Consider the following 20,279-nt stretch of genomic DNA (forward strand, 5'->3'; position numbering starts at 1 on the left):
TGGTATGGGACCCAGCCAATGGGGCCAGAAGATCTTGGGTCTTTATGATCTATTGGATTTGGCCCCAACTAAGCAGCTGGGTCTGGTTATCTTTTCTGCTCCTCCTTAAGTGTAAGAGTTGGTTCCTAGAGATGTTATTGATATCCCTGCCCCTTAGGGAGAAAAATTAATGGGCGCTAGGGGGTTGAAAGCATGGGGTATCTTCAAGCTAGCTTTCTGTTTCTGCCTTAGACCACCAAGGCCTTCCTGCCCCGGATGCTGGAGCTCCAGAATGGCCACATTGTGTGTCTCAATTCAGTTCTGGCTTTGTCTGCCATCCCTGGAGCCATTGACTACTGCACCTCCAAAGCATCTTCCTTCGCCTTCATGGAAAGTCTGACTCTGGGTCTGCTGGACTGTCCGGGGGTCAATGCCACCACCGTCCTGCCCTTCCATACTAGCACAGAGATGTTTCAGGGAATGAGGGTCAGGTGAGTAAAGAGGAAGCCAGTCTTTTCACCTACTTCCCTAGGCCTTATGAAATAAAATGAAAACGAAAAAGCATTTATTAAACATCATGTGCCAGAAACTCTGCTAAGCTCTCGGGGTACAAAGACAAAAGACAAAACAGTTCCTGCCTTCAAGGAACTTACATTCTTTTTTTTTCTTTTTTCTTTTTTTTTTTTTTTGCTTAGGCCATTGGGGCTAAGTGACTTGCCCAGGGTCACACAGCTAGTAAGTGTCATGTATCTGAGGTCAGATTTGAACTCAGGTCCTCCTGACTCCAGGGCCAGTGCTCTATCCACTGCTCCACCTAGCTGCCCTCAAGGAACTTACATTCTAATAAGCTAGGGTTCTTCTTAAACAGCTGGGTGGGGCAGTAGATAGAGCCTTGGGCCTGAAGTCAGGAAGGCCTGAGTTCAAATCCAGCCTCAGGCACTTACTTTACTTGTGTGACTCCGGACACATCACTTCATCTCTACCTGACTCAGTTTCCTCATCTCTCAAATGGGGATAATAATAGCACCTACTTCCTAGGATTGTTGAGAGAATCAAATGAAATACTATCTATAAAGCATTTAGCGCAGTGCCTGGCACATAGTAGGTTCCTAATAAATGCTTATCTCCTTCCCCCTTCTCTTCTTCACCTTTTTGTGAAATGGAAAGAAAGAAAGAAGAAAACAAGCATCTATTAAGTACTTACTGTTCAGTCTGGCAAAGCCTATGGACTCCCCAGAATAATGTTTTTGAATGAATGAAATACATGAGATTACAAAGGAAACTCATTGTTTTGAACTATAGTTAGCAGTTGTTTTTTTTTTTTTTAAAGGTTCATGGTTAAAAGGTGGTTGAGTATCTCTGTAATGGAGGAAGATAATACATCGAGGACAGGGCTAGCTCCATCTATTTAAGATATGCATTGCCTTGCTATTAAAGTTTTCGTAAAATGCATTTATGCTCCGTGGAGTGTGACATTTATTTCTAAGCTGGACGTGAGAATGGAGCCTAGGCTGCCATCTCATCTTTTCCAGGAAGGGCAGAGTTGATGTGATTGCTATTCCAGGGTTAGAGGGGAGTGTGAGCAGACCAGATCAGCTCACCAGTGATATGCAGAGAAGCTGGGCTGGTCAGGTCAAGGACAAGGGAACGGCCAGTGGAAGCCCGGGTGCTCCACTGTTACCATCTCAGTGTCAGGGGAAATCAAGGAAGACCTCCAGCAGGACCCTATGGTGGACTGTGAAGAGAAAATAGACAAGGGTTGAGACAGGACAGGCTTCGGTCTGCACCTGGAGAAAAGTCCCAAATCAATGAGCTCACGGTCCCTTTGATGTTGGAGGCTCAGAGCAAACACCTGCCAATCTGAGGCTTGACAGCAGGTGGCCGAGGTCTACAGACAGCCAGCTGCCTCCTGAGGACGGAGGTTAGGAACTGGTGAAGTCTTATTTGCAAATGTGTCTCAATCCTCTAAAGCACTTCCAAAGAAGAAAGAGTGGGTGGTTCTCCCAAGCAAGTTGAACATTCCTCCCAGCTCACAATGCACAGCAATAGATTGGAGCTAGAAATCAGATTTATTGCCGAGTTTTTCCCCTTCTTGAATAGAATTCCACCTCCTTACCCTCTTACCCATGTAAGACAGAAATATAAGACTTTCCCCCTTGGTGGCCAACAGCTGCCTACTGACTTAGAGGCCTGAATCCTTGCCGTCTTGGGATGAGCGAATGAAGAGGGCTGGACGAACTGCATTTAATGAAGACCTCCTTCCTGAAAGTAACTAGAAGAGGGAGCCACTGTTCAGTGTTCAGCTGTTCTAGCCAGGACTTCAGAAGAGCCTGCTAAGAGCTGATGAATGTCTAACTATCCGCGTACTCCAGGGGCCTTGTGGTTTCCTGCTTATGAATATTCTTTCCAATGATACAGGTCACAGCCTGTCCCTACCTGCCCCGCCTCTGAGGACCCTTCTCCATGGCCTCCCATCTGTTGGCCCCAGGGGATCCTTACCACATGCTGGTGGCCTTCCCTTCTTTCCTTGACATCACAGATAGACCAGTGGAGCTATGTGCTAGATACCCCTCACTTCTCCACAGGACCAGCCCATCTTCTTTCTTGATCATCCAATTTTTTTTTATAATCACCTTTCCTCCTGTCCTATGTAATTCTTCATCACAGCCTACCATATGCTGCCTTCCACTCCTCCATCACCATTTTAGTGATTTTCAGTTTCTTTGGGAATTGTAGAATGGGGACTCCCCATTCTACACCTCCCACCCAAGAAAGAGAATTCTAGGCTGAATACCGTGGGAACATCGGCTCAAGCTGCTTACACACTTTCTGTTTTAGCAGCAAACATACGAACAGCAGCTAGGCCAGGTAACAGAGAGGGAGTTGAACATGGAGTCAGGAAGACTTGAGTTCACATTTTGCCTCACACACCTCCTGGCTGGGTTGATTTTTGTCTGTATGTTTGTTTTGCCTTTTTTGTATCCCCACCCGCTCAGCACAGTGCCTCATACATAGTAGGTGCTTAATAAATGCTTATTGATGGACCCTGAGCAAATCACTTAAACCCTTTAACAATAGCACAATATCCCAGGGCAATTGGGAGACTCAAATGAGATAATAAATGTTAAACTTTCCAGTGTTGTATTGTTATCCTCAGTTTTTGTTATTATTATTATTATATGTCGTTTAAAGAACTTTGGGGCTTCAGTTTCCTCATCTCTAAAATGAGAGGCCTGTATTTGATGACCAGCCCTGAATCTCTGACCCTGTGACCTGTGAGCAGGGAGGGGGAGCCCTCAAGCAAAGAACCTCGAAGTGTGAGTGACTACTGTTCATAACACTTTTACGTGGCAGCATCAGTAATATTAACCATGCGAGTTTATGCAGGAAGTTACAGTTCAGTGAGCATTGGGTGTGATACCTCCCTTGAACCTCATAACAAGGCGATCAAGTGACTTTCCCACCCTGAGCCTGTGAATTTTGATTCTAAGCTTTTAACAGATGAGGAAACTAAGGGAAAGACAGCTTAGGTGAGAGGTCAGCATCTTACAGAATCATCTGTTTAGAACACAATTGAACTTTGGAGTCCATCAGATTCAAAACTACTGCCCTTGCCTATTTTACAGAGGAAAAAAAAATGGAGGCAGTGTAAGAAGGAAGGAATTTGCCTACACTCACACAGCTATTAAGTTTCTGAAGCCAGACTTAAACTCAAGTCTTCCCGATTCCAAGGCCAGTCCTCTACCCACTGCATCATCTGACTGCCTTCTGTCTCTACATTCAATGCTCTTCCTACCGTATCACACTGTGCCTCAACTCAAAGAATGTCGAAGCCAGAAGGGCCCTTTGTTGTTGTTCGGTCATTTTCAATCATGTCTGCCTCTTCATGACCCCGTTGGGGTTTTCTTGACCAAGATACTAGGTAGTTTGCCATTTCCTTCAAATTTTACAGATGAGGAAACTGAGGCAAACAGGGTTAAATGACTCGGCCAGGGTCACACAGCTAGAAAGTGTCTGAGGTCTGATTTGAACTCAGGAAGATGAGTCTTCCTGACTCCAAGCCGGGTACTCTATCCACTCTCTCCACTTGGCCAGCACCCAGCTGCCCAAGAATGAAGAGACTCTGAAGAAACCCAAAGATGAGGAGATATTCTTACTCCAAAACAAGTACTCTTTCCCTTCCACCACATGGAGGGTCATCGATCAATTGTCCAAGGTCACACAAGGAGCAAGAATGAGTGGCGGTGGGACTGGACCCTCGCTCCTCTGTTCTTGGGTCAGCATTCTTCCCACCGCATCATGGCGCCTCCCCGAGGGAGTAGCTCTTCCAAATGCTTGCATCCCCCGTCAAACCTCTCGGTGGAGAACCTCTCCTCACACCTCCCAAAAGACAAATTGAGGCTTTGACTGACCTCTTCCTCCTCCTCCTTATTTCACTCCCTTTCTTCTCAACCCTCTGCACTCTACACACAGTTTGGCTTCCAGCCTCAGCCTTCGGCCAAAACTGCTCTCTTCAAAGTTACCCGGGATCGCTCACTTTCTGAATCAGATGACCTTTTCTCAATCCTCATCCTGCTTGATTTCTTTTCCTCCTGGATGCTCTGTCCTGCCTGGGTTTTCAGGACACTCATCTCTTCTGGATCTCCCCCTGTCTGCCTAGCTACTTCTCAGTTTCCTTTTCCAGATTTTCATCCAGATAATACCCATTAAACATGGCTATCCTCCCAAAAGCTCTGTCCTGGGTGTTCTCCCTCTATGCTCTCTCTTTTGGTGATTTAATCAGTTCCCGTGGAATCAATTATCATTTCCATGAAGATGGCCCTCAGATGTGTTTTTCTAGCCCTTACCTCTCTCCTGAGCTCCAGTCTAATGCATTACCATCTGCCTATTGGACATCTCAAACTGGATACTGCACAAATATCGTAAACTCAACATGACTAAAACAGAATTCATTAGCTTTATTAATTAGCTGAATAAATCAATTTACTGATTAATCAGCTTTACTAGTCGCACTACTCCCCTTCTCAGCTTCCCTTTTACTGCCCTGGGAGTCGTTCGTGAACGCGTAGATGCAGTCACTCCCCAGATTCAGTCTGGCGTCATTTCTCGTCACCTCCACCTTGACAACATTTCTTATAGATGTCCCCTTCTCTCCTCTGACCCAGCTGTCCTCCTGGTGCAGGCCCTCATCGCCTCACACCTGGACTACTTTGATAGCCTTCTGGTTGGTCTTCATGCATCAAGCCTCTCCCCATTCCAGTCCATCTTCCACTAGGCTGTCCAATTGATCTTCCTAAAATGAAGATTTAGCCATGTCACTTCCCTTTCCAATAAACCACAGTGATTCCCTGTTAACCTACGGGGTCAGCTAGAAGATCCTCTATTTGGGTTTTTTAAAGCCCTTTTTAATCTGGCCTCTCCCAACCTTACATTTTACTCCCCTCCCCATCTTCTTTCTGATCCAGCCATCCAGGCCTCCTGACTCTTCCTCTCACAAGAGCCTCCATCTTCTGACTCCGGGCATTCCCTCTGGCTGTCCCTATAGTCTCCCTTCCTCATCTCTGCCTCCCGGCCTCCCTCAAGTCTCTCCTTCTACAGTTCTCCTTAATCTGAATGCCTTTCTTCCGAGATTCCCCTCCATTTATCCCATCTATAGCTTGTTTGTACGTAGTTGTTTGCATGTTGTTTCCTCCATTAGGCTGTGAGCTCCGCGAGGGCAGGGACCTTGGGCTTTCTTTGTATCCCTAGCGTTGAGCACATGCTTGGGACGCTGCAGGTGCTTCATAAATGCTTGATGATGATAGTGATAAAGATGCTGTTGTGTCCCAGACTCCAAGATCCCAAGCCGCTCTTTGGCTGCCACACACAACCTTCCTCTTTCCCTCCTCCAGGTAACTTCCTTGTGAAGTAGGCCAGTGGCTGGGCCCTTCACTCCTGGCCCTGCTGCGAAGCCGTGCCTCATTTTCCCAAATGGTCTGTATCTACTTTCTCTGTGATAATGCTCATTTGGGTGCTGAGGCTCCTGTGAGCCCATCCCTTCCTCCTTCTGTGGTCACCCCTCTGCTGATCCAAGCATTGAATACGGTGGGTCCCTGGAGCAAGACATCTAGTGTGATACGGCCTCTGTGTTCATCCTTGCAGGTTTCCCAACCTCTTTCCCCCGCTGAAGCCAGAAACAGTGGCCCGGAGGACAGTGGAAGCCGTCCAGCTCAACCAAGCCCTTCTCCTGCTCCCCTGGACTATGAACATCCTTGTCATCCTGAAAAGGTACGGGGTGTGTTTGGGGTGGGGAGAGGGGTTGGTGCTCTGTCCAGCCCAGTCAGTCACTGCCAGAGAAAGCAGTCAGGCAGGCAGTGATGGACACTGTCATTCAGTGTAGGCAGAGTCCTTTGTTAGGCTCTGGATGTAGTTCCTGCCCTCAGGGAGCTTCATCTACCATCTCTGCATCTGTCGCACATAGCAGGCCCTTAATAAGTGTTTGTTGAAATTAACTGAATTGAATTGAGTCTAGTGGGGAAGGACATTTGCTTGTGATAAAAACAATAATAATAATAATATCTAGCATTTATATAGAACTTTAATGTTCTCCCAACATTATTATCCCCATTTTATAGATGAGGAAACAGAGGCAGACAGAGGTTTAAGTGACTTACCCAGGGTTATACAGCTAGCTAATCTGAAGCAAGATTTCTACTCACATCTTCCTGACTTCAGGCCTAGCACTCTATCCACTGCACCCCTAACACGTGCAAAAAAAAAAAATCTTCATGCTTTATATTATAAATAGCATGCAGCCCATGGCCCAGCATGGCCTGTGGGCTCACTCAGACTGGTTCTAATACAAAGGCCTGATACCCTTGTCTGGAGATAACTCCAAGAATCTCTCAGTTTAATGTAGACACAGCTATTGTCTAGTTTTCCCTGACTCCTGTACAAGCACGCCAGGTAACAAATGCCCACCGGGTTTCAGAGATCCTTTTTGCTGTAACCTGCAGAAGATGCAGAGGACTCAGGAAACACAGACACCAGAAATAAAGCTTTCTCAGTAACGCGTGAGCTCCACTTACAGGCCAGCCTTCTCTGGGACAGCTTCAAGAAGCAATCTCCCCTTTCCACTGGACCTGCACCATTCACCTCACTAATTGAAACATCAGACAGAGTGAAACAAAACAGCAGAGCAGATGGTGGCCAGCGAGGCCTGGTGGAAATCCTGCTTCGACCCGTCCTGGCTGTGTGACCCTGGACAACTTCTCGGTGCTCGAGGCAGCTCTCTCAGACCTAAGTTACAGAGAAGGTGCCACCTGTGACGGTGGAGAGAGTTTGCTCTTCCAGGAACTCTTTGATTACTGAAATCACTGCTCCTCTCCCCAGCCCTAAAAGCAGAGACTGGCGAAGTCCAGAGGCCTTGCTTGCCCCCATCATGGCCCCTTCACCATTCCTCTGACCTGGAGGCCACAAGTCTGACCTCCTTTCTTCTCTAAGGAGGATGCTACTCAGGAAATCTCTGTGCTTTAGAAGACTACTTTCCAGACACGGGTTTACCTGCAGGGAAAACCCTGAGGTCAGGCCAACCCCACTGGAAGAGGTTCTTCTCTAGCTGGAAGGCCAGAGTCTGATCATATTCTGCATAAGCACTTGGAAATCATCCTTCCTTTACACACGCATTACATGAGTGTTGCCCATGAAGTCCCTTCTCCGGCCTAGGAGACCATCTGACTAGAATCCTGCTTCTTCCATGTGCTTCTGAAGCCCTCCCCCAGTGCCCCGGACACTGACATCTCTGGGACTGGCAAGGCTCACCATCGGCTCTCCTGTCTCTGCCCTGTGCCCAGCAAACCAAGGGCAGGCCCTTCCCTGGGGGAAAAGACGGGGCAGGCACCCTCCCTCTCCCCCAAGAAGACAAGTCCTCTCAGCAGGGAAAGGCAGAAAGTGATGAGAACTGCCCTTGTCTTCCATGATGCAGTATGTGGGGCCCGCAACAGGAATCTGTCCTCTGGGCTCCCAGGCAGTCAGTCATCTTGAGGGCAACCCAACTCACCAGACCCCAGTCAAGACTTGTCAGCTGTCTTCCTCCAATCTGGCGGCATCTCTCTTACACGTATTATAGCAGCCTAGATCTGGAGCTGAAAGGGATTCCAATCCCTTCATTTTACAGATAAAGAAACTGAGGCACAGAGTTAAGTAACTTACCCATGGTCACACAGTTATTAAGTGCCTGAGACAGTATTTGAACCCAGGCCTTCCTGACTCCAAGTCCAGTGCTCTATTCACTGAGCCACCCAGGTTAATAATAACGTTAATTCAACATTAAGTCCAGATTTACCATATGAAAAACACTATACCCAGCACTGAGGAGACAAAGACGAAAAAGGAAACAACCCTTGCTCTCTCTGAGCTTATAGTCTACCAAGTACAAGATGTGTTCAGATGAACCTGTGGTCTCGATTCGATTTCCCTTCATGGCAATTCTATGTGACATTTGTCCACATCCCACGATAAGTTTGTCACGGGGTCCACCCGACAGGATGGAGGCCCTCTGTCCTTTGTCCTGACATCCAGTGGGTACTGGTGGATCACTCTCGGCACCTCTCATCTTCGATCTCACTGAATGAGCCCATCTTCTCTTCTCATACAAAATAAATACAAGGGTATAACCCATGGCCTAGGCACATTCCTCCACCCCAGGATGCAAGGTTCACCCCAATGGGGTCTGATCCCCCAAAATGGGTTGTTGGGGAAAAGAGAGGGTAGTCCTGATCAGGAATTCACCTTGAAATTTTATAAGACTTGGGATCTGGTCCCAGACGTCCTTGGAGTTGACCTGAGGCCATTTGGCTGTCACACGACTGGCTCTTTCAGCACAAAGCTCATTCCAGGATGGCAGTTCCTGGTTTCTGGCTCCAGCAGGTTTTTTTCTGAGTCTCCTATTGGAGGTTGGGAAAGGGCTTTGGGGATCTAGGGAGCACAACTGCCCCAGGGATCAGATCACCGCAACACCTTTGAAAACCTAGCTCTGGCTGTTTCACTAAACCCGCTTGACCTCGAAGGCTTTTTCAGGGAAGGGAAGGACTTCAGGCTTCAGGCTTCAGGGAACTCAGAGGGTCAGGTCAGCTTTATCCAGTGCCCCCATTTCCTGTGCCACCACCCAGGAGGAATCCACTCCCCATCTGTCGCCATGAAGCTAGAAGCCAGAAGAAAAGGCAGCTGAATGAGCCTTCACAGGAAACCCTGAGCCGAGAGAGAAAGGCAAGGGTTTTGTGAGACAGAAGGTGGAGAGCAGAGGCCAAACCTGTGACTTGCCTGCTCTGGCGATCCCCCCTCAGCGACTCTTCTACAAATTGTTGTCTTAGGGAATTGCCCGGAGCACCGAGAGGTTCAGGGATTTGTCCAGAGTCACTCAGCCAGGAGGTGTCAGGTGAAATTGGAACCCACATCTTGCTGACATCAAGGCCAGTTCTCTAACCACCATACCGCACTGCCTTTTCCACCAGGCTCTTCTCTGGGCCTAAGTTTCTTTATCTATAGAATGAGGAGGTTGGACATTATGGCCCCTAAAGTCCCGCTCTCGACCAGTGACCTTCTGACTCCTTTTAGGAATTTCTTGGCAGGGCTATACTACAGCCTGTACTGTCCACAGAGACTGTCCGTTTGCAGTTACTTACGTCCACGGCTCACTCCCCTTCCTAGACCATAAGCTCCTTAAGAACAGGGGCCGTGTCTCCTACAAATTCGCATCCCATACCTGTCTTGGACATGGTACATGGTACATGGACGGAGAGGGAGAGAGACTAGACTAGGGACTTCACTGGGATAGGAAACTCCCTCTACCAGTGAAGACCGGCACCTTCTAATCTTAAGGGGCTTATCTAGCATGCTGAGAGGCTCTGTCATCAGAGGCAAGACTTGAATCCAGGTCTTTCTGGCTTCCAGGCCAGCTTTTTCTCTATTAATCTATGCTTCCTGTCTATACCGTACATAGTAGGTGCTTAATCCGTTGGCATGGGCAGCTAGGTGACACAGCGGATAGAGCTCCAGACCTGAAAACCTGAGTTCAAATCTGGCCTCAGACCTGGACAAGTCACTTCACCCTGTTTGCCTCAATTTCCTCATCTGTAAAATGAGCTGGAGAAGGAAATGACAAACCACTCCAGTATCTTTACCAAGAAAACCCCAAATGGGGTCATGAAGAGTCAGACACACGACTGAAAATGACTGAACAACAACAACAACCACTCTATTGTTGAATTGAATCGATACCATATGTTGCAATCCTTTCCAAGTATTGCATGATCACAGAATTGGATCTCAGAGGATGCCTTCTCCGCACGAGAGAATCAAAGCATTTCAGGGTAGGAAGGGTCCATCTATTCCAATCCATACCCAGAAAAGAATCCTCATTCCAGCCCAGGGGACAAGTGGTCAGCCAGCCTCCAGAGAAGGGGAAGTCACCCCCTGTGCAGGCAGCCCTCTCTACTTGGGTCTAGCTCTCACAATCAGGGAGTGTTTTCTGACATCCAGCCAAAATTGGTCTTTGTCATTCCCACCCATGGCTCCCAGTCCTGCCTTTGGGGCCAAACTTTGTGAGTCTGTGTTTTCTCATATGTAGCAGCATTCAAGACATTAGAAGACAAGAGAAGACAAGTCTCTTCTCCATGCTAAACGTCCTTAGCTCCTTCAATCAGTCATCTTTTGGCTTACTCAACGCCTTTCTCTTGTTGTGGCCCATCATTGGAAGTGCTCCAGTCCCAGCAGTGACCAGACTAGGGCCGAATAAGAGGGAGTCTTGCCTCCCTGATCCCCAACATGGCAGCTCTCTCAATGCAGCCTAAGATGGGACGAGCTTTCCTAGATAATAGACCTCACTGCAAATGAGGTTCTAAGGAGGGGAGAGCCAAGGTTGGCTAGAGAAAAGGCAGGCCAGTCTGCTTCCAGATTTATCCTGAAGCTGTATAAAACTTGGGACCCAGCACCATGTCCCCAAAGGAGGCTCTTTGAGGGGATTTTGCCTTCATTCCCCAAGGTCACACAACCTGCTCTTTTAATACCAGTCCCATTCTGGGCTGGGATCTCATCCGTTAGCTTGGAAGCTCTGACTTGAGTATGGTGTTTTCTTCTTTGTACCATGGACAGTGCCCAATCCAGGGTCCTTCCCGGAAGAAGTGTACCACAAGTGTGTTGAACTATATTACCAGGTATCCGAAGAGGGCATTCAAAATTCCACAACTCTTTCCCTGTTCACCCAGGTTGGGTGGCACAGTGGATCGAGTCCTCAAGACCTGAGTTCTTATTCTACCTGGACACTTACTAGTTGTTTGGCCCTAGGCAAGTCACTTATCCTCACTCTGCCTCCATTTCCTCATCACCCCCATGTAAAATCTGATGATAATAGCACCTAACTCCCAGGGTTGTTGTGAGAATAAATACAAATATAAATGCTGGCTTTCATCATTGTCATATCAGGTTGGAGAAAAGATTCTAAAGGATTCACTCCTTGTATTTCTATAGATTCGTTTAGAAGTCATTACTAAAGAGTACTCCACATGTGCTTCCTAACCATCAATTTCACAGTAATTATTGAATTGAACAGAATCGGGCTGAGGGAGAAAAAATCCCCAGTGTCATGCTTTCATTCATTGCTCAATGCCTCAGTGGGTTGGCAATGTCATTGGTTTAGAAGCATCCTCTCACAATGCGGATCTAAGCCTATCCAGTGCCTCTCTGACTAACTTAGACAAGTTATGTGGATATCCATCCATTCACTATGGTCAGAAAATGACAAAGATAGGGGCAGCTAGGTGGCGCAGTGGATAGAGCTCTGGCCTTGAAGTCAGGAGGACCTGAGTTCAAATCTGGTCTCAGACCCACAACACGTACTAGCTGTGTGACCCTAGGCAAGTCACTTAACCCCAATTGCCTAGCAAAAAGCAAAAAAATAATGACAAAGATGATGAGAGGGGAGCTCAGAGACCAAATCCAACCCTCTTGTTTTACATTTGGTCAAATATGTATTGAATGCACACTATCCTAAGCCTAATAGATCATTCCCAATATATAGGCTTCCTCCTCAAAATGAGAACTCTGAAAGAAAATATTTATTGGTACAAACTGAAAAGCAGCCCTGATTATAAATCACACTTAGCTTTTATACAAACAAAATGGGAGGGGGAGCGGAATGGTGCATGAATTGTGGCCAATATTTAGATCAACATGGGAAGGGAGGAGGGAAGGGGACCAGGCATTTATTAAGTACTTACTGAATCAGGCACTGTGCTAAGCACTTTACAAACAAGTTCAAAATATCAATGATAGTACAGTTAGATGGATTCAGGAGCTGGCTGAAGGGTCAGACCCAAAGAGTAGTCATTGATGGATGGATGTCAGCTGGGAAGCAGAACTCCCGTGCAGTGTGCCAGACATGTATGCATGACCCTCTTGCTGTTTACCATTTTTTATCAATGATTTGGATAAAGGCATACATGGTTATATGCTTATCATGTTTGGAGATACCACCAAGCTGGGAAAGTGAAAGAGCATTGTAGGTTAGAGTAAAGACCCTAAAAGGTCTTGAATATTGCCCCAAATTGAATAAGACTGAGCAGTGGCAAATGTAAAGTCTTACAATTGGGTTCAAGAAATCAATGTCCCAGGTATAAGATAGGGGTGGAGGAGTCTTGGTCAGAGGGCAGCTTATCTGGGAAAAGGTCCTAGGCTGGGGAAGGAGAGGAGGGAGGAACCTGAAGCTAAGAGAAGGCATCGTTAAGTGTCCAAACCTCATGTTCTCCTTTCCCCCTTGCAGCATACTCCCACAAGCAGCACTTGAAGAAATCCACAAGTTTTCTGGCAGCTACACCTGCATGAACACTTTCAAAGGTCGGACATAAAGCCAGAAACACGGAGACATCCTCCAGGCCAAGGGAAGCCAGCAGGGCCTCCAGAGGCCTGTCCTTTAGCACTGCCCTCCCGCTGCAGGGCGCCCATGGGCACTGCTCCTGTCCCCGGGAGGGAGGGAACATGACTGCTGAGCCAGCACCATGACCTTTTGCACAAGACTGATGGACAGGACCCTTACCCACCAGGAGGCGAAAAGCAAAAAACAAAAAACAAACAAAAAAAACCCAGCAGCCTTGACATTTTTGTATATTTCTAATTCTTTAGAGTTTTATCATTAAATCTGCTTATATAGTCGAACCATTCCTCCAGTGTCTAGATGCTTTGTTCTTGAGGTTCTGTTCCCTGTTGGCCCCTGACAACATAACAGGAACAGAAAATAAAGAAATGGTTTTTGAGAGGTTTTTTTTTTCCTTGAAATCCCTGCCACTGGGTTCCAGACATACAACCAACAGATCCAGTGTAGACTTTATAACTGATTTCCCTACTCACTGTCCCCACGTCCCCACGTGGATTGGGGCTGGAGGGTGGGGAGTTGGGAGAGGATTTGGAACGGAGATTGCCAAATTGGAACCTCAGAGACTGGCTCTCCCTAGCTTTCCATTCACCTCTTAGGAATAATCAAATGTGCCCTCCTTAATCTGCAGAAAGCACACCTTTAGAGGGCTCCCAGTGACAGGCATACTCTTTGAGTTGTTTCCCACTAGTAGTAATGAAAAGCAAAATCTACATTTTCTCACCTTGTCCCCCTGCCCATTGCTATTGGGCACCTGTAAGATGCCTAGCTAGGGTTGGGGGAGCTGTCCAGGCCCATGAGTGAAATTCACAGGCCCATAAAGGAATAAGCTCATCACTATGGCCATGCATCATGCTACTTAAAAAATGGGTACTGATGTTTTGTTTTTACATCACTTTCATTTCCAAATATGTCCCCCTCCCCATAGTGAGCCATCCATTGTAACAAAGGAAGGAAGGAAAGAAGAAAGAGAAAGAAAAAAGAGAAGGGGAAAGTTAACCAACCCATCTACTAAGTGTGGCAGTATATGTGATGTTCCACATCCATAATCCCCCAACAGTGCAAGGAAGAGAGGAAGGTAGAGCCATGCTTTAACCAGTCCAGCCTCTAACTCCTGGGAGAACCACAGACTGAGCGGCTGGCCCAGAGGTCATCTCTTCCAATCTTTAACTGAGCAGGAATCCACCACAAGTGGCTATCCATCCTCTGAGTAGAAATTTCAAATGAGGAAAAGCTCCCAAGGCAGCCCATTTTGCTTTTAGACAGTGCTGACAAGGACGTTTTCCTTTATATGAAAGTAACAGAGACCAAAAAAAAAAAATCCTGCCTTATCAATGAATAAAACATTTCTGAAACTCCTACGCTAGGTCAAGCATCAGTGCCAAGGATAAAAAGGCAGAAATGAAGCCATCCCTGCCCTCAAGCAGATTGCATTCTATTGGAAAGGGACATGACATATGTTTATATATGTACATATAAACGTGTGCATGTACGTATTCATAATACACATATAATATACATATATACTACATAATAATACATAATACAAAGTAGTTTAGGGAGGAGGGCCACTAGCAGCTGGAGGGGGAGGGGGAGGAGGTGGGGAAGGAAGATCAGGAAAAAAGAAAGCTGATCCTTGAAGGATACCAGGAATTCTGAGAGGCAGAGGTGAGAAGGCAATGAACTCCATAAGTCAATGGACACAAGGAAAGTCGATACAAAGGCATGAAGCACTGTGTGTGCTGAGGATTAAGGCCTATTTGGACCATAGAGTACATGGAGTATATCTAGGCTTTTCCCTTCCCTTACCCTCTCCTTTCCTCCTCTTCTTTTCCTTCTCCTTCCCCTTCCATTTCCCTTCCCTTCCCTCACTTGAAGACAATACACACACGTCCCGTCTTCCTTCCAATCCCCTGCTAACCCTCTTGTCCTTGCAAATGCTCCTATATGGCATGGTTTCAATTTCTCCTGAATTCTGGCTGCTTTCCTCTAGACTATCACACCTTGTCCGCGTTCTCCCCAATTAGCATCAAGAACTGACCACAGCACTCCAGGTGCTGTCCAATAAGGACAGAGAACAACATTGCTTGTAGAATAACTACTGTGTCCAGCACCGTGCCAGCATCATGGTGATATAACAGAAATGTGATATGGTCCCCCAGGCTTAAGCAGTTGGTCCATCTAGTTGGGAAGAGAAGATGAACACGTGAGCAAATATGGAGAACACCTCAAGAATAGCTCTGATTATACGATAATGATGAGTAACCTTTGTACAGTGCTTTAAGGTTTGCCAAGAATTTTACATGTGTTATTTCAATTGATCTCCTATGTGGCCTTGGGAGGTAAGTGCAATCATTTCCATTTTACAGGTGAGGAAACTAAGGCTGACAGAGATTAAGCCAAGAAGTCAATGAGTATTTATTAAATGCCTGTTACGTGCTAGGCACCATGCTAAGTGCTGAGAATACAAGGACTAAAGACAATCCTTGCCCTCAGGGAGCTCACAGTCTAATGGGGGAGACAACATGGGAACAACTATGGACAAATAAGATGTAGACAGGATAAAATGGAAATAATCAATAGAGGGAAGGCACTAGCATTAAGGAGGACTTCATGTAGAAATTGAGATTTTAGCTGAGAAGGAAGCCAGGGAAACCAGGAAGCAAGGTGAAGGAGGAAGAGGAGACAGCCAATGAAAACTCTGAGAATCAGGAGATGGAGGTCATGTGCTGCAAGGACAAGACCAGAGAACAGTTAGGAGGCTGGTGTCACTGGACTGCAGAGTGTATGGGGTAAGTGGCAATAAGGCTGGAAATGACTTGCCCAAGGTCACACAGCAAGTGTCTGACCCAAGATTTGAACTCAGGAAAATAACTTAGTTCAGAGTACAGAGAAAGGGAAGAGTAATAATGGCATGAAGAAGTAGAACTTGAAGAATTGGGTAAGTAGGAAAAAGCTAGGCAACTCAGTTACATAGAACAGTAATAGCACAAACATGTGATAGTTATGACCTGGAGAGAAGACAAGCCTGACTGCAGTGTAGGCTATATTTGGGGGATATCTGACATTTACACTCTAGAGACTTTTAAAGTGTGCCAAGTACTTACATCAGCTCCTTTTATCCTTACACCATTTGTTGGCGTTCTTCAGAAAGTCATTCACAACTCTCCATGACCCCATTTGGGGTTTTCTTGTTAAAGATACTGGAATGGTTTGTCATTTCCTTCTCCAACTCATTTTACAGATGAGGGAACTGAGGCAAACAGGGCTAAGTGACTTGCCCAGGGTCACACAGCTAGTGTCTGAGGCCACATTTGAGCTCAGGTCTTCCTGACTCCAAGCCTGGCACTCTCTCCACTGTGCCACCTAACTGCTCATCCTTACAATATCCCTGTGACATACATATTATTATCCCTATTGCTCAGATAAGAAAACTGAAGATGACATGAGTTGCCTACTATCACATAGCTAATAAGTACTAGAGGCAAGATTGGCACTCATGTCTTTCCCAGACTCAAATTTAAGCACTCTTTCCACTCTGCCATACTGCCCCCTCAGTAGTGGGAAAGAAGGTTGGAGCGTCCCGTTCTTCAGTAGAAAGGTAGGGGACTATGTGTGGGGAATGTTGTATGTGCTGTCAGATATAATTGCTTAGTAGATCAGTTTTGCTCAACTGTTTTGTTTTTTGTTTGTTTTTAAGTTACGAAGAAGGGTTTAGGGAAAGTAGGTTGAAATGACTATTGTTTTTTAGAAAGATCAATGCCACTTTCTAAAAAAATTAAAAAAGGTTAAAATAAGCATGGTAATGTCCTTTTCTTCTACTTCTCCCGAACAAATATTAGGAAATGGAGTATAGGCGTAACCCCAGTCCCGGAGTTCATTGGTGTGGAACTCTCTCCTCATTGGTAGATATCAATATCCCACACCTGCGTGAGGGGAACAGAGTCAACAAGAGTGAGAAGGGGGAGGAGAGCAGAGTTCTTCTAGCTTTCAGCTTCAAGAGAGGACATGTGTGATGCTAACCTCTCTTCAGGTTACTTATTGAAGGGAGAAAAAGGCTCTGGGAAGAAGCCAACATGAGAGGAACGGTCAGTCTCTCTCATGTCCCTATCCTCAGCTTGTTATAGTAGAGTCTTTTGGGAATTTTCCCTTGGGGGAAATCTGGTTCTGTCTCTTGTTTGAGGTAGGATAACTTGCTCCCAATGAATGAGCTCCTTCAATCTATATTGTCTGACATGAATATTCACACGTGTACTTTCTCTGATTTCTGTTTTGCTATCAACTGGGATGAATGAGTTTCTTTGGTATTTGTTATTTGTGTTCATTTTGGAGCTGGTATTTAATGGGACGGGAAGCAAGGCTCAGATACAGAGCTTCTCCCTCCCACCTACCTTACCTGTTAAGAAATAGAGATCACGAGTTTAGCTTGAATCTAAAAGTTTCTTCCCCTAGACTAACAAACAGTATTTATATGAGCCGATAGATTTAATTCTAGCCCTATATATCTCCTTTTTCAGGGGAAAGCAAAGCAGCCAGCCTCTCAGCCCCAACCTCCTGCTTTCCCTCTTGGCAAGAATCACAGGCTCCCTTAGAGAAGAGTGGGAGGAAGAGATGCTCGAGACATCTGTTCTTGCCTCCTTCCTGTGAGCCATATCAAGGCAGCCCCACTCCATAAGAGAAATTAACTGAAGGGATACAGAGCCCATCTGGTCCCAGCACCTCATTTTACAGGTAAAGAAACCAAGGTCTGGGGAAGTTGTGACTTGATCAAAGTCATACAAACAGTGACAGTAAGATGAGATTTGAATGTAGTTCCCCTTACCCCAAAGCCAAGGCTCTCTGTCCTGTCTCCATTTCAAACACATGGGGGTACAATTCTCCAGCCTCACCCAGGGATCACACAGGCTTTGGCTTATCTCTGACTTTGCTCTCTTCCTTATGTCCACATGCCAGGAAAAACAAACCAAAAAACAAACAAATCCTTCTGGACTTTAGCTTATTACTCCACGGCTTAGAATCACCCATAATAACAGCCATGGTTTTACCTAGCCCATGGGAAGACTCCATAGCTTGGGCAGTTTTCCTTAAGAATGATTACTAGGGCAGCTAGGTGGCTCAGTGGATAGAGCACCAGTCCTAGAGTCAGGAGGACCTGAGTTCAAATCTAGCCTCAGACACTTGACCCTTCCTTCCTTCTTCCATAAGGAGGAAGCTATGTGACCCTGGACAAGCCACTCAACCCCGATTACCTCGACCAAAAAAAAAAAAAATGACTACCATAAATTAAATTTCATGCTAACCTGCCGGAGTCAAAATTCTCCTACTGGTTGAAGGGAGATCAAATGATTACTATTAAAATCCTCAAGTGCTAATTGCAGTCTTGGGGAGAAAGAAAAAGTGTCTTGGGCTCCATTAGAATCCAGGAGGCAGGATTTTAGAGGGGCAGTTAAGAGCACCTTCTCCTCAATCATCTCCTCACCAATGTTCACTCAGTTTTGGCACTGTGAGTTACCAACTAGCCCTATTTAAAATGCTACCATATATATGAGACTCAGCCCCTACTTCACAGAATCAAGAGTCCTTTGAGAGGAGGCAGGCTTCGTCTGGCCCTCGGACTACTGAATTTAACTGTGGAGAGGAGGAGAAAGGAGGGAGATGAAATCAGAATTCTTTTCTCCTTGTCTAACTTCTTAACATTCCTTCCTCTTGGCGGATTATCAAGGGACAACTTTCAAGGTGGTGATCCTGAGCTCCAGAGCCATGGTGAAACGAGGGCAGGGATCACAGGGTCTGATTACCCCATCTGTTCACTGACGCAGAGAGCCTATTCTACTGGAATTGTTTGAAGGGTAGATCCAAGATCTGTTACTCTTAATGGGCGCAGTGCCCAGATCCCCCAATCCGATTCTCTCCTGCCTGGTTCTCTTCCAGGTCGGCTATGCAGACAGAGGTATCTCCTTGGTGTTTTCCCAGGGTAACCGTGTATAGTCCTGGCATTCCATGCTTGCTCTGGTTCAAGGTGGCTTTGATTTGTAGCTCTTGGCCTGCTCTATTCTTTGTAGCCAGAGGCCCAGGCTTTGACTCTTCACTTAGATTTCAAAATGGAAGACTAGTGTTACCAATTGCAGACAGTTAGGAACCATACCTCCTGAGACTCTGCCCAGAATTTATCTATGGTTTCAACAACAAAATAATCATTCAGAGCTAAGGAGCACCTTGATTCCCAAAAGCTAATTCAACAGTTCCCAACCTTGCCAAGTATAATGACCCCTTCCTAACATGTGAACCCAGGTCCTTCTGCTTCCAAGATTGGCTCTTTACCCACCACCCCACACTGCCTTTCTTGACTTAAGTAAGTTCAAAGGGCAGCATCATCCTTGGCCAAAAATGACCCTTTCTCCTATAAGGAGTCCCAGTACCAGTCTCAAGGAGACCTGGATTCAATCCTTGAAGAGCCTGATCCCTAAAAATGGAGAGTCAGACTTTTTCTTGAGCTAGTTCTTCACTCATTATGCCCCACCCCGGAGTTTCAGGGGAAACCCTCTCAAACAAAACTTAGGCATAGTTTATGTAGAAGGTCTCCTCACCAAAAATCAATCAATCAATCAATCAATCAATCAATAATGAGGGCCCTTCTAGAAAAGCATTCACTATACAAAGTAGCAGACATCAAGGTATAAGATAGCCATTTATTTTCTCCGCCACTCAGAAAAAATGTTTAAAACCTGAAAGATTTTAGAGTCAGCATAGTGTGGCAGATAGATTGCTGGATTTGGAGGCAGACCTGGGTTCAATCTCCTCCTTCCTTCCTTTCTTCCTTCTTTCCTTCCTCTCTTTCTTTCTTTCCTTCTCCTTGGCGTTTCTCTCACCTTCTCCTCCAATCACAATTGTTTGCACATCTTTCCGTCCTGTTGGATTGTATTATATTGTTGGGGGCCGGGGGGAGGGGAGGGTGAGTGTGGCACAGTAGAAAGAACACGGATTGAGGTTAGAAGATCTGCCTTTAAATCCCGGCTGCGCCACAGCCTACCAGTGTGACTGTGGGAAAGTCGCCTAACTTTTCTGGACCTCAGTTTCTTCTTCTATAAAAAGGAGGTTGGATTAGGTGGCTTCAGAAGTCCCTTCCAGCTCTGATTCTATGATCCTAAGGACCTTGGAAACAAGGTAGCTGTCTTTGTATTGCTGGTGTGGGAACAGGAAGGAACTGCCTCAGAGTAGATGGAAGGGAGGGAGGAAGGAAGGAAAAGGGAGAGGAAGGAAGGAAGAAAAAGGGAGAGGAAGGAAGGAAGAAAAAGGGAGAGGAAGGAAGGAAGGGAGAAGAAGGAAGAAAGGAAGGAAGGAAGGAAGAGAGAAGGAAGAAAGGAAGGAAGGAAGGAAGAGAGAAGAAGGAAGAAAG

At 46.2% G+C, this 20,279-nt stretch overlaps 1 protein-coding gene across 2 annotated transcripts in view; it reads left to right on the forward strand.

Moving 5' to 3' along the window:
• DHRS3 (dehydrogenase/reductase 3) overlaps positions 1–13,172 on the forward strand; it is a 51,241-nt gene extending 38,069 nt beyond the window's left edge. For both annotated transcript variants that reach the window (XM_027843988.1, XM_027843989.1), the window contains exons 4-6: positions 232–470; positions 6,121–6,246; positions 12,776–13,172. In XM_027843988.1, coding sequence (XP_027699789.1) covers positions 232–470; positions 6,121–6,246; positions 12,776–12,860 — 450 coding nt within the window. In that variant the 3' untranslated portion in view covers positions 12,861–13,172. The remainder of the gene's footprint in view (positions 1–231; positions 471–6,120; positions 6,247–12,775) is intronic.
• Positions 13,173–20,279: the final 7,107 nt, after the last annotated feature.

This window comes from Vombatus ursinus, unplaced genomic scaffold, assembly GCF_900497805.2.
Source record: "Vombatus ursinus unplaced genomic scaffold, bare-nosed wombat genome assembly UNPS02014932.1, whole genome shotgun sequence".
NCBI lineage: Eukaryota > Metazoa > Chordata > Mammalia > Diprotodontia > Vombatidae > Vombatus > Vombatus ursinus.